Source organism: Mytilus galloprovincialis, chromosome 3, assembly GCF_965363235.1.
Source record: "Mytilus galloprovincialis chromosome 3, xbMytGall1.hap1.1, whole genome shotgun sequence".
Taxonomy (NCBI): domain Eukaryota; kingdom Metazoa; phylum Mollusca; class Bivalvia; order Mytilida; family Mytilidae; genus Mytilus; species Mytilus galloprovincialis.
This window is the reverse complement of record NC_134840.1, coordinates 36,632,215-36,645,708: the sequence shown is the minus strand read 5'-3', so window position 1 is coordinate 36,645,708 and position 13,494 is coordinate 36,632,215. Positions and strand designations below refer to the sequence as shown.

Here is a 13,494-nt window from a genome sequence, read left to right as displayed (position 1 = left end):
AGCCGGTCATGCCGATTATAGAATACACAATTTTCTCTGCTTTCAAATCTTTCTGTTTGAACCCGTCGAACTGGAACTTATCAATTATTGGTAATATTAATTATTTGGAAAAAAAAAGGTCCTGGAATGGAGTATTTTTTAATCAACAGCATTGTCCTATATTAGTTATAAATAAAGTTGAATTCTTTGATTCGCTGTTTTACGTCATGCCCGCTCACAAATTGAAACTTATTTTTAGTCCAGATATTCGTATTGTTATCTTAGAAAGTCTTACGGATTAAAATACTACAATAGGTAACAATTTGACAATTTAGTAGTGTCAACCCTGTGATTATGACCCGTGTATATAGCATATTAATCCTGAATACACCGTTTGGTGGTGCGCCTGTCAGATACGGAACGTACAGATAAGGTAATAGGTAACAGGTGATTATACTATTGGTATCGGTATCGGACTCGACCCGGAACTTCCTAATTATTGGCATTATTAATTACGTGGAAAACAAAAGGGCCTGGAGTGGTGTAATTTTTAATCTACACCTTTGTACTATATTAGTTGTACATAAAGTTGAATTCTTTGATTCGTCGTTTTTACGTGATGACGGCTGACAAATTGGACCTCGTAATTTTAGTATTATAGATATGTAGGCGTTCATTCATTTTCTGTGTTTAAAACATATCCCATTTACTTAAAAGATAAACTATAGGTATCATTTCATGAATAGAACCAATTATGTTATAAACGTTTATAAATAGTGTGCATTTTGTATTAAACACTGGCAAAAATACAAGACTTTAAAGTCTCTGACGTGGAATTTGTGAGGGACTGGACTTTAAATGTGTTTTGCGTTTGATAATTTTAAAATTCCAGTTTTTTCATATTATCCAATTGGATTGAAACAATTACAAATAAGGTGTTTTTATAGATTAAATAACTATTGCATATATGTTGAATCTTGAACAGCAATATAGATCGTGTCTTGCGTACTAAATTAAAATCCTAATTATAATTATAATTCTTGTCCCAGGAATAGATTACCTTAGCCGTATTTGGCTCAACTTTTTGGAATTTTGGATCCTAAATGTTCTTCAACTTTGTACTTGTTTGGCTTTATACCTATTATGAACGTCACTAATGAGTCTTATGTAAACGAAACGCGCGTCTGGCGTACTAAATTATAATCCTGGTACTTTTGATAATAATTATGTCTCCAGCTTTACTAAAGACATTACTGATTAGGGCAATGTTAAAAGTTACAGTCTAAGACGTATCCAAGAATCGTCATCTTGTATTCTTTTAATCTGTCGCTACTTTCAGAAAAAAGCTTCCAGGTATTTAATTTCAAAAAATGAGGTGTCACAGTTCCGTGATGTTTTTTTTTAAATAGATCGAGGAAATATTGATTATTAATTGAGTTTTCTCATCCATTTTCCTTGTGTTCGGTCTCTATACGTCCTTTTATGTTTTTTATATAAATAATGTGTATTAGATTATGATAAACTAAACGTCAAACTGTTTGTCTTTGAAAGCAGCATAACATTTCTAGTATTGATTACTAGCAAAATTAAGGCAAGTTAACAAAAGCAATCGTTTGTGAAAGAAAACAAATTGAAAACCTTTATCAATAAGTAAAATAGTTGTATATTTTACTTTACACAAACACATATAGGTCTGGTATTATGCGACATCAACATTGACTGCTGCATATATCAATTTTTTGTTATTATTTTATGCATCTGCAAAGCGTCAAATACTTAATGGTGGTTTTCACAAAATTATTTAATAACGCAATTGTTTTGCCTCTTAACTATTTTTCACATAAAATATTGTAAGCAAGTGGTAACCATTGCCATTCCGATATCTATATATCAGAGAAAAGAAAGTATCTTCAATAGAAGCCTCAGTCTTTAGTCTTCATCACAACCTTTTTTATGATACAGGTGCGTTGGTGTCGTTAACTGTAGACTCCCAGCCTTTATCAGATGTAAGGATTTCCCTACAAGAAATGAAGGTCCGTTCACAAAATGTAGTCAGTATATAGAAGCAAACGCCAAAAATCATTGTGGAGATGTATCTTGTGGATTACCTAGTATTACGTGTGATTTAGCACGTTCTTATATGACACGTTGCGCACTTCGCATGAAGGATAAACCCTTCAAATACTGGAGTACCACAGATTATACAGCTACTTGTCGTAAGTAAATTATAAATCAACTTTGATATAGCCATTTATCGATCCATGTGGGCATTATTTGGCTTGTTTAGCTCCTGTGTATCTTTGCTTATAGGTACATTTATTGTTAACTTAATTGAATTAATACGTTAAATTTGCCAATTATTATATACGTAACATTGCGCTTTAACTGCAATTTATTTCATATACTTTTGTAAATAATAACCCTTACTTGTACTTCAAAGATTGAATATGATTATATTGATAATACTTACTTTATAGCTAAGCCTACATGTGAAGCATCACAACAAAAGACGTTCAAAGACAGTACTACTGCTTGTCCTGCAACAATTAATGACCCAAATGGTCCGAAAATATGTGTGCTTCCTAATGTCAGTATGTGCGAATGTAATGATGGGTATGCATGGGAGAATAATGATTTTGATAATGGAAAATGTGTACTTACTGGTAAATATATTTATTATATATTTTATAGTTACGATTCCTTGGGAATGCCTTATTTTAACAATGTTGCATTGATATTTTATAAAACCGGCTTTTTACATCATATCAATCAAACTTTTAAAAAATAAAACCATCATCGTCATTGATTTTTCCCCCTCAAAACAATCATCTGAAATGATTAAACAAAATGTCATATAAAAAAGAGTTCCATAAAAATTCAGCTACTAGTATTTCTGATAATAGACTCAAGCTTGATATTAGCATGCATTATCAATTATCTCTATTGTCCTTGTTCTTAAATTTAAATGTGTGTTCATTTCTTATTTGACCTTTTTTTCGGCGTTTATTTAGAAAACTCCATGTATAATATACAATGTAAAGTACAAATGAAAGGCAACCGATACCATAGATATATTCAAGCTCATATAAAAGGTCGGATGAACCGAAGACCAGCAAATAAATCAAAATGCCGGTTACTCGTACCTTTCATATGAGCTGGAATATATTATTTGTAACAAAACAATTTATTCCGAAAAGACACTGCTGCAATCGACAATCGACAATCGACAGATATTACAATTCTATGTGAATTTTCATCTGTTTTGCCTTTTTTGACATGTGCCTGAAACTTCTAATAGACCAAACGTCTAGCCTTCTCATATGTTTATAAAAAAGAAATGCTACTTTAAATAAGCAACAGCTCAGTTTCAGCTTTGATGATTACAATATTCAATCCAATGACAAGGAGTTGTGGTTGTGAACAAATAATAAGTTTTTTAAACATGCACTTTGCTTTCTTCATTATTTCAAATAATTAGACAATGAAATAATCTATGAATAAAATAAAGAAAAAAGTCATTGTGTCATATGTTTGCTTGCTTTCTCTCAATTATATACGTCTCCAATAATCCTTTTCTTTGCCTTGAACCATGCACAGAACCTGCAAATTCACCACAAGAAACACAGCCTCCAATACCACCAACACCCACACCTCAAGTACAGCCAACACCAGCACCGGAACCTCAAGTATTGCCTACAACACCTCAAGAATCTCCATCAGAAGGTGATATAATAATTTGATGTTCTGAAGGTTACCAATTGACTCGTTCTATATTACCAGCTTTGACTGTTTCTATAACTTGGTATCCATCAGTCAGACGAAACTTAAGTTTAACCACTTGGCTTTGGTAACGATTAAGTTTATATTATTTCAGTGCGACATATAAGTTATTACTACGCAGATAAAAGGCAAAAAAAAATGTTATTTGTGGATTTACCATCTCTTTATTAATTCCAATAAATTAATGGTTTTTCCCATAAGTTTAATATTTAAAAACTTTTTTTTACAACGAATTATTTCACATGTGACAGAAATCATATAATTTCAATTTAATGACGTCATTCAACAATAGATGTATTCAAGATCTTTCTTGCCAGTTATTTTAATCATACGATATAAGAAAGCGTAGAAAAAGATTTTCTAATTATTATATTTATGAAAATAATGCAAAACAAAGACTAATCCAAGAATACAAATGTGTCGATGCAAAAGGAACAATTGATTCATACATAAGAGCATTCGGAAAAAAAAGTTTTGTTTGGTCACGAGTATAATTTGCTGAACTCATTGTCAAATAAAATTGAGAATGAAAATAGTGAATGTGTCAAAGAGACGACAACCCGGCCAAAGAGTAAACAGCTGAAAGCCAGCAAAGTATATAAGTAAATAATGATTAAAGGTCATGTGAAAAAAACTTGGATTTTTGTATCACACATTGTTGCCTTTTGTTTAATTGCCATAATAAAATTCAGGAAATAATTGATTGATCAGTAATAAATGAGTTTTAAAAAATAATTCAACAATTAAATAACGACAATAGAAAAATCAGCAGTCTGTATTTGATTTAAATGAATTTCAAGTTTGGATATAAACGTATTATTCAAATACATTTACTGCATTGATTATTTAATAAAATTTACATATGATCAAATGTCTTAGAATGCTTCTTTTATTCATATTGTAAAGTAAGCATTATTTAACATATATCTTCAATGCAATGTGTTTAATATGTTGTTTTGGTTGCTTAATCAATCTCAATGAATATATTTACAGTGAATGGTGGTTGGTCTGAATATACTCCATGGGGAAAATGTTCTAAATCTTGTGGGGGTGGAATGAAATCAAGAACTAGAACCTGTACTAATCCAGCTCCTTCTGCAGACGGTATGGGTTGTATAGGTAGTGGAGAGGAGACTCAAAGTTGTGGCACAAACAAATGTCCAGGTAAAACTATTCACAAATGGCATTTGTTAAATTATTTGATACAGTATAGATATATAAAGATATGGAATAAATGCAAAAGATATACCTTACAACGTTCAACAAGAGATCAAATGATGTAGAAGTTACCAATCATCCATAACGCTAAGCAAGCTATACAAGGCATCTACATGACACATGAAAACAATTCAAACTAGAAAACTATTAACCTGACTTGTGTACAAAACAAAAAATGGATATGATAAAGAGCCAAGAATCGGCTGGTGTATATAAAAATCACCTGACTTGTGTACAAAACTTTAAACAAAAATAGATATGATAAACAGCACAGAAACGGCTGGTGTATGTAAAAATCACATTAAAAGGTTTGACTCATCAGATTACATTAAACAAAAACAAATGAACTTATAATAATGTTCTTAATGAACAAATCTAAGATTACTCGATTGTCATTAAAATTGACTCAAAGCCAATGTCAAGTAGAGAAATGGCATGTACTGAAGACTAATTAATTGATTTATTTTTTAAATAAGAAGATGTGGTATGCTTGCCTATGAGACAACTCTGCATCCAAGTTAAAATTTGTAAAAAGAAGACAAATATAAGCCTTCATCACGGAGCCTTGGCTCACTCCAAACAACAAGCTATAAAGGGTCAAACAAATACTAGTGTAAAACAATTCAAACAGAAAAACCAACGGTCTCATAAATATAAAAAAGAACAAACATTTAGGAACCACATTATTATGTGCAGTTAATGGAGTTTCTATTGATTCCCCACTCTTATATTAATCCATCAATATACTCGAATTTAACCATGAAGTGAATCAAAAGCGGATTTCTGTGTAATGTTTAGCTATGTTAAAATATATACTCTTATGGAGGTTTTTTTTTTGTAGTCTATGTTGTCGAAGTATAGGTCTTTAATTTTTTTTAAGGAAAACGTATTTGCGTTTTTCTCATCATTCACGGTTTATATTTGTTTTATTTTTTAGTCAAAATAGGTAAATCACAAGTGATTAAGTAATGTATTGAAATAAGAAATATAACCAACGATGAACAATATATTCACTGCATTATTTTTTTTTTACCAATTGGCTTTTGATTTGGCAACTGTAATTGTTTTGTCTCTTACTCAGATAATTAATTTGTCATAAGCCATAGTGCCTAACAAGAGTTAGTAAGGTAGACGAAATAGACTTTAAACCGATCGTATTGAATTTTGAAGTAAAAAAAAATAGGCAGATCGGACATTGTTTAACTTCATTTACTGACTTCTTTTGGTTTGGATTATTTTTTTGTAAAGCTAAACAATGATTTTACCTGGCGAGGCCATGCATAAAATGTATTTTGTTATTTCTCTTCGAAAATTGACGTGTTTAATGGAGAAAAAAAATGTCTCTTTTTCTATGGTATAGGCCATTCAAAATTAATCCATCTACTCAATATATGGAACATTTTGTGGAAATATAACAAGTGGCAATTGTAAGCTTTCATACCTCTAGTTTCATGGATTAAAGTTAACATGGACTCGACCATTGTCCAAATTTGAAGTTTCTGTACACATTCATACATGTTCTAGTTTAATCAATGCACGTGTGTGAAAAACATTAAAAGTATGAAGGTAAAATAATATAGGGTTATTGCATGAATATTGGGGAATATTGTCCCGAGTAGAATTTTATATTGCACGAGCTTGCGAGTGCAATATATGTTCTACGAGGGACAATATTCACCAATATTCATGCAATAACCCTTTTATTGTATAGCAATATAATATTTAAAAGTAAAAACTGGTTTAAACTAAGATTTGATCGTTGATAACGTCATGAATTTTTAAGATTTATTGCACTAGTGCAATATTAGAATTTATTGCACGCTAACTTTTGGTTACTTTCTGTGGGAAATATTATATTGCTATGCAATAATATTGAATATTCCAATCAAACTGCATAAGAATATATAAAAATGACCGGTCTACATCAAAATTAGTTAAAGGGGTAAACTGTGTAGAGAGAACAGGAATAATTACACAGTTATTAATAAAAAAAAATAGAATAATCAGCAATCAGTATTTGATATAAATGAATTTCAAGTTTGGATATAAACATATTATTCGGATACATTTATTGCATTCATTTATTTAAATATTTTTTATGATCTAATAACATGACTTTTATTCAGATTGTAAAGTAACATTTTTTAACATATTTCTATAATGCATGGGAAATGATAATATTTAATGTGTTGTCTTGGTTGGCTTGTCAAATTCAATGAATATAATTACAGTGGATGGAGGTTGGTCTGATTATACTCCATGGGGGAAATGTTCTACATCTTGCGGGGGTGGAATGCAATCAAGAACTAGAACCTGTACTAATCCTGCTCCATCTAACGATGGGAAGGTTTGTGAAGGTAGTACCGAGGATACTAAGGCTTGTGAGACAGTCAAATGTCCAGGTAAAACTTATTAAAAAATCCATATATCAAATTGTTGGTATAGTTTGTAGATAAGAAGATGTGAATTAAATGCCAATGAGACAAATTTTTACCATAAAACCACAGGCACTTGTCTCAGAAAAAAAAATCCTATATATCTTAATATAACTGTTATATTAAGGTATATAGGGAAAAAGTTCTGAGACGAGTGCCTGTGCTTAAAACACTTTTCTGATAAATAATATACGTAAAATTTAGCGACAAATTATCACCACACAACCTTTAGCAATGAGCGAAACCTATACCGCATAGAAAACAGGTATTAGCATGACAAATATGAAACAATACAAACAAGAACACTTTAGACAAGATTTTTGTACAAAACAATAAACGAAAAACAATTTTAGGTCTAATATATAATATCAATATTTAATTTGAAATTAATATGAAACTTGTTTCTTAAATACCATGCATTTAGAAACTAGAAGGCAAAAAAAAGGTTGGAAAGGTTAAATCAATATCAATTTATTTTAAAAATACTAGTATTATATAAAGGCAGCAGTAGTATACCGATGTTCAAATCTCATAAATCGATAGAAAAAAAACAAATCCGGGTCACAAACCAAAACCGAGGGAAACGCATTAAATATAAGAGGAGAATGACGACACAACATTAAAATGTAACACATACAACAAATAACATCAAAACTAAATACATGAATTTGGGATAGAAAAGTACCGTGACACCTCTTATGATAATGTGAATTCACACTCAAATACAAGAGGAAACAAACGACACAAAAGAAACACAACGTTGAAATGTAACACACACAGCAACGAACTATAATATAACAATGACCATATTCCTGACTTGGTACAGGACATTTTTTAAAATAAAAAAATGGTGGGTTGAACCTGGTTTTGTGGCATGCCAAATCTCCCTCTTTTATGGCCATGTCAAATATAACATCAAAATGACAACACAACATTACAGGACTACAATACAAATAAATAGGAGAACCCATTTGACAAAGAAACACACAAATAGTAGCTAACAAAAGGCACCAGGTTTAATATTTAATACGCCAGAAGTGAGTTTTGTCCAAACAAGACTTACTAGTGACGCCCAGATACAAAAGTTTGAAAGCCAAAACAAGGACAAAGTTGAACAGCATCGAGGACCAAACGTTTAAAAAAGTTGTGTCAAAAACTGCCAGGGTTTTCTGTTAAGTATCAGAACATCCCTATTATTTAGAATAATTTATACTTTTGCAAACAGTAATTTTTATAAAATGACTATATAAAAGATATACATGATAAAACTGAAGTATTAACTAATTACAGAAAACAACCGGATACATTACATAACCCGACAAAATCCAACACAATCCAACACAAAAAATAGACACACCCGAATTAGTTAAGGCCTCAACGCAGTGACGTCACATTTGAAATTTTTAAAAAGACAAAAAAATGACAGTCACATTAGAATTTGTAAAACAGAACACCAAAAATGCTAAATGACGTCACATTTGAATGAAAAAAACTATCTATCAAAAATAAGATAGAATTAGGATTGATTTAAGATTATATTTGTACTAAATACTGATTATTACATTTAATAACAATGAAAATTGCAACATGTGCAATACAATTAACTATATTCTATGTCCGGTTAATTCAGAATCAAACTATCGTACAAATTACGTTGAACCAAATCAAATCTAATAAATGAAGGCGGTGATTAATTTTCTTTACCATAACATATGAATATAACCGAAAAGATATATGTCTTTTATAAGTATTTGTTGAAAAGAAAAGAAATATTAGCACTATATTGCTTATTTAACAAATTTTTACGTTCTACTCCTTTTTTCAGTGTGTAAAATCAAAATAAACTGAATGATTCGTATTTTGTCCGAAAAATTGAAGAAAAAAAAATATAGGAATTATAATGAAAATTATATTTTCAAATGTTTATTTAATTTAATACTGAAAGCAAGAACAATTTAAATGTTTGAATAACTTCATTCCGCAATCGCAGTTGTAATGAGCGAGTGGAGAAGTTTTATTAAATAAAGATCTCGAAACAAACTAAGAAGTAAAACAGCAAAAATGTCAAACTCCAAGGAAAATCAAAACGGCAAAATTTAAAAGCTCAAAAACATCAAACAAGTTGAAAACTATTGTCGTTTATGGTGAATTAACCGCGTGCTTACCTCTGACTTTTATGAGAGTCGCATAGAGTCCCAAAATTTGACAACAATTTTTCATGTGGATATCAAAATGATAATGATATAAGTATTACAATATTAGATTTGACAAATCTGGATTGGAATATTGTTTATCACGAATCATAATTATCTCTTTATGGTCATTCTACATTTATTCAGTTCTTTGTTAGTGTTGGATATATTTTTTCTTGCCTAATAAGGGAAGGAGATAATTTCAAGAAGTCATTTGAAAATCAGAAGTCCAGTAAAACAGACAATATCGGGGAGAGTAATTTGTTTTGGTGAACTGTAGTCTTAGATACTAAGAGGGGATATTTGTTCAATGTCTCTATATCTTATGTGTCACCATTTATCTAAGTTTGTTTTTATGAGGTGAGAAGTTTCAAATATATCATATCGTCTCGTCTCGTTGCCTCCGCAATAGACCTTCAAAACTATTAATAGTTGATTTATTTCCCTCGATTTTGGTATGTTTCTCTTTATCGATTTATGACTATTGAACAATGGCATTATACTGTTACCTTTATTCGCCTTGTACTGCTTCCGTAAAGTGGGTTTGTTTAAGAATTTAAAATAACATTGAATGTAACTATACAGATACGGCCGGGTTATTGTCTCTTTGACACATTCCTCATTTCCAAATCTCAATTTTAGACACTATTGTGTTAATAATGCCAATGACCATTATTGGTGAACTTTGAAAGAAGACTTTTTTATTATCCGGCACTTTGTTGTACTAAAAATAACATCACTTGTAAAAAATAGATAGAAAGGTACGTCACTCGTTCATTGACAGTCCAAATGTCAGTCATAATTATATTTTTTATTATTATATTGCTATTAAAGTAGATTTTAATTGCTCTATTTGACGTTTGTACAGGAGATTGTAGTAAATCTAGTGAGTGTCATAAAGATGGTGTCTGTGATAATGGGAGATGTAAATGTAAAGAAAACTTTAAAGGAAATGGTTATAGTGATTGCAAACGTAAGTTCTACTCGTTCAATATATAATAAAACATACCTGTACAGTAAAAAATAGATTAGAATTTCTCTTTCCTTTATTATTTATGTTGTCTGATCTTATTAAGACATGTTATCTGAAATGAGTTTACACACATTTGATTACATTTCAGATTCCAAGAAAGAAAGAGACATCTTAAGCGTTAGTTGTGGTGCTTCGTTTGAGACACCTATAAAGAGAATAATATGTTTTCATCATAAAATGAAAAGTACTATTAGACTACTAGTAGTACATGCTAGTGTTCATATCAGATGAAAACCTTAGTCAAGTTTTCAGTCCAATAGCCGAAGACTCGAGGTCCGAAGATACAACTGATATGATATATGTCATGTTAAAATCTCTTTGTCGTAAAATATCCCTCTGAAAAAATATCATTGTATTAAACAAATTATTGAAAACATGTCAATATAAACAGAACAATATGTACAGCAAAATTCCAATAAGGACAATTGAGTATATCGAATGACATATAAGATAAATGTAACTGATGACACAATGTATAAGGTCGAACTTAAACATTTTTACACTCATTAATACAAAATTTAAAGACTATATGACAGTTGTTATCTAGTTACTAGTTTTTAACTTGTTAATATAGTCAAGCGTTTGATTTTGTCAGTTTGTACGGACTTCCCCTTTTGGGTTTTACCTGACCGACCGTTTTTGGTATTTTATTATCCTTTTTTTTTATATTGTGTAACTTGAAAGGGCGAAATCAAAAGCCCAACCAAAACGATATTTGTTATACTTAGATAAACAAACAGTCAGATATGTAAATAACATTATTCATTAATTGCTTTTACTGTATAGATCGTTAATTCCCCATGAGTATTACATTTAAAATCCAAGTGTCCAAAACTAAAGACATTTTCAGAGTTCACAGTCTGATAGATCAAATAGTTGTATATTGCATATACTTTATAATTGTGTTACAATGTGCTATGTGTCTGAAACGCTTTTCTGGTTTAACTTCATCAAAAACGCTGAAACCTTAGAATTTGGAAGCCATATATGTATGAATACGAAAAAACGTTCAGAGTGATGTGGCAAAAAGGAACATTAAAAAACATGCCACATTTGTTCATTGTCAGCTTTACATGTGGTAGCTTCTACCTCAGTTTTTTAAATTTTCTTTTAAAATCAATTTTGGAATGTTTTACTATTACGTAATGAATCATATCAGCACCGAATGTCAGCTGAGGATACCATCGCAGAATCCATACACAAACAGGACACCAGACTGTGAAAAAAAGTTGAATTTGACATTTATGATAATGACTGTACACGATCATTTATACTTCAAAAGCAAATTTTAAGATCACACATCGAATATTTAGCTGATAAGATATTGTCATAGATAAACACACAATTATCAAAAAAAGATATATTTTATCTTTCTGGGGGACTCTATTTACAATAAAACACTTAGATGTAGAGATTTATCAGACAAACTTGAAAGTTCTAATATGATTCGATGACATTCTACTATAACATTTTGAAGCCGTTTCACTGTTCATCCTTCAATTTTGTAAACACAGCCTCACATTTCGCATGTACGCAATCATTTGATCGTTGTTTATTAATTGTTAATCAATATCTATCAACCATTAAATACAACAATTTAGGCGTTTTATTAAATAGATTGGTATGTAACACTAAATATATTCGGATGCGATATTCTTTTGTAGACGTAAACATTTTTTTCACTTGCATTTTTTTTTCAGAAATCTGTTTTGACGATAAATGTGCCAGGTTTGCTTCATGTAAAATGGGCAAGTGTCAGTGTAATAGAGGTTATGTAGGCAAAGGCCAAAGGAAATGTAAATGTAAGTACTTTTAAAATGCATTTTAAGTTTTAAAACTCTAAACGAATAATGATGCCAAGCCCTTTAGCAATAAGTGTATGTTTTTATGATCAGATAGAAACATTTAAGCCAATGGTATCATGTTAAAAGCCGTTGAAACCTTTCGGAAATTTAAATTTTATTTATTTAAATTTGTTTTATAAAGGATGTTCTTGACAAAAAGTTAGATTTGCTTAATGTTTGACTACAATAACATAATGACACCTTGTGAACGCATTACCCCTTTACTATGTTTGTCGGAAAGCATAGTAGGTAGAACTGTTTGTAAATAACTAGTTCACCATTATGTACAATCATTAAGGTCCTAGATGGCGGTACTATTTCAGGATGTGTCATTTGCACCCAATATTGTTTTTCAAAGGTATCCACTACACCGGAATTTATTCAGTCTACGGACTTTCTTTTTTGAATTTTTCTCGGTTTTTGGTATTTTTGAGAGATTTTACTTTTAACTAATACTAGTGCTTATCATTTTATTACAAAATTTTCAGTGAAATGTGGTAGAAGGAAATGTCATGCTGAAGCTAAATGCCAAAAGAAGAAATGTGTTTGTAGCAGTAAATTTCCATATGGCAATGGAATCAACAGGTGTTCAGGTAATTATCACATTACATAAATGAGAATAAACAAAAGCTTACCTGGTGGAACTTGTTACATATGTCTTCTACGATTCTGAAACAATTTGATAAATTATTTGTTTATTTCTCTTGCGCATTTTAACCGTTTTGAAGTCTAATTAAAAAACATGCAGTTAGTGTAGATGATTTCTAATCTGACTTTTTTTCTCTTAGATACCAAAACTATATAGTCAAGATAATAAAAATAGAAAGCATAGAGGTGATCGTTTGTATCAGATGTCAATGATATGTCAATCTATAATATCAGTTTTAGCAAAACGTGCAAAAAGAAATGCCTCAAAGTGGAAATCGAGATGTGGGTCAATGTCAATGAAAAAGCAACGCTTTGATGTAAAATACAAAATACAATAAGAGAGAAAAAGAGAGATAGAGATACGG

At 30.5% G+C, this 13,494-nt stretch overlaps 1 protein-coding gene across 1 annotated transcript in view; it reads left to right on the top strand.

Moving 5' to 3' along the window:
* Positions 1–13,494, top strand: part of LOC143067842 (uncharacterized) — a 97,929-nt gene that overhangs the window by 72,403 nt on the left and 12,032 nt on the right. Inside the window, exons 42-49 of the mRNA XM_076241423.1 lie at positions 1,942–2,195; positions 2,457–2,642; positions 3,577–3,702; positions 4,753–4,923; positions 7,209–7,379; positions 10,473–10,577; positions 12,338–12,439; positions 12,970–13,074. Of these exons, the coding sequence (XP_076097538.1) occupies positions 1,942–2,195; positions 2,457–2,642; positions 3,577–3,702; positions 4,753–4,923; positions 7,209–7,379; positions 10,473–10,577; positions 12,338–12,439; positions 12,970–13,074 (1,220 nt within the window). The remainder of the gene's footprint in view (positions 1–1,941; positions 2,196–2,456; positions 2,643–3,576; positions 3,703–4,752; positions 4,924–7,208; positions 7,380–10,472; positions 10,578–12,337; positions 12,440–12,969; positions 13,075–13,494) is intronic.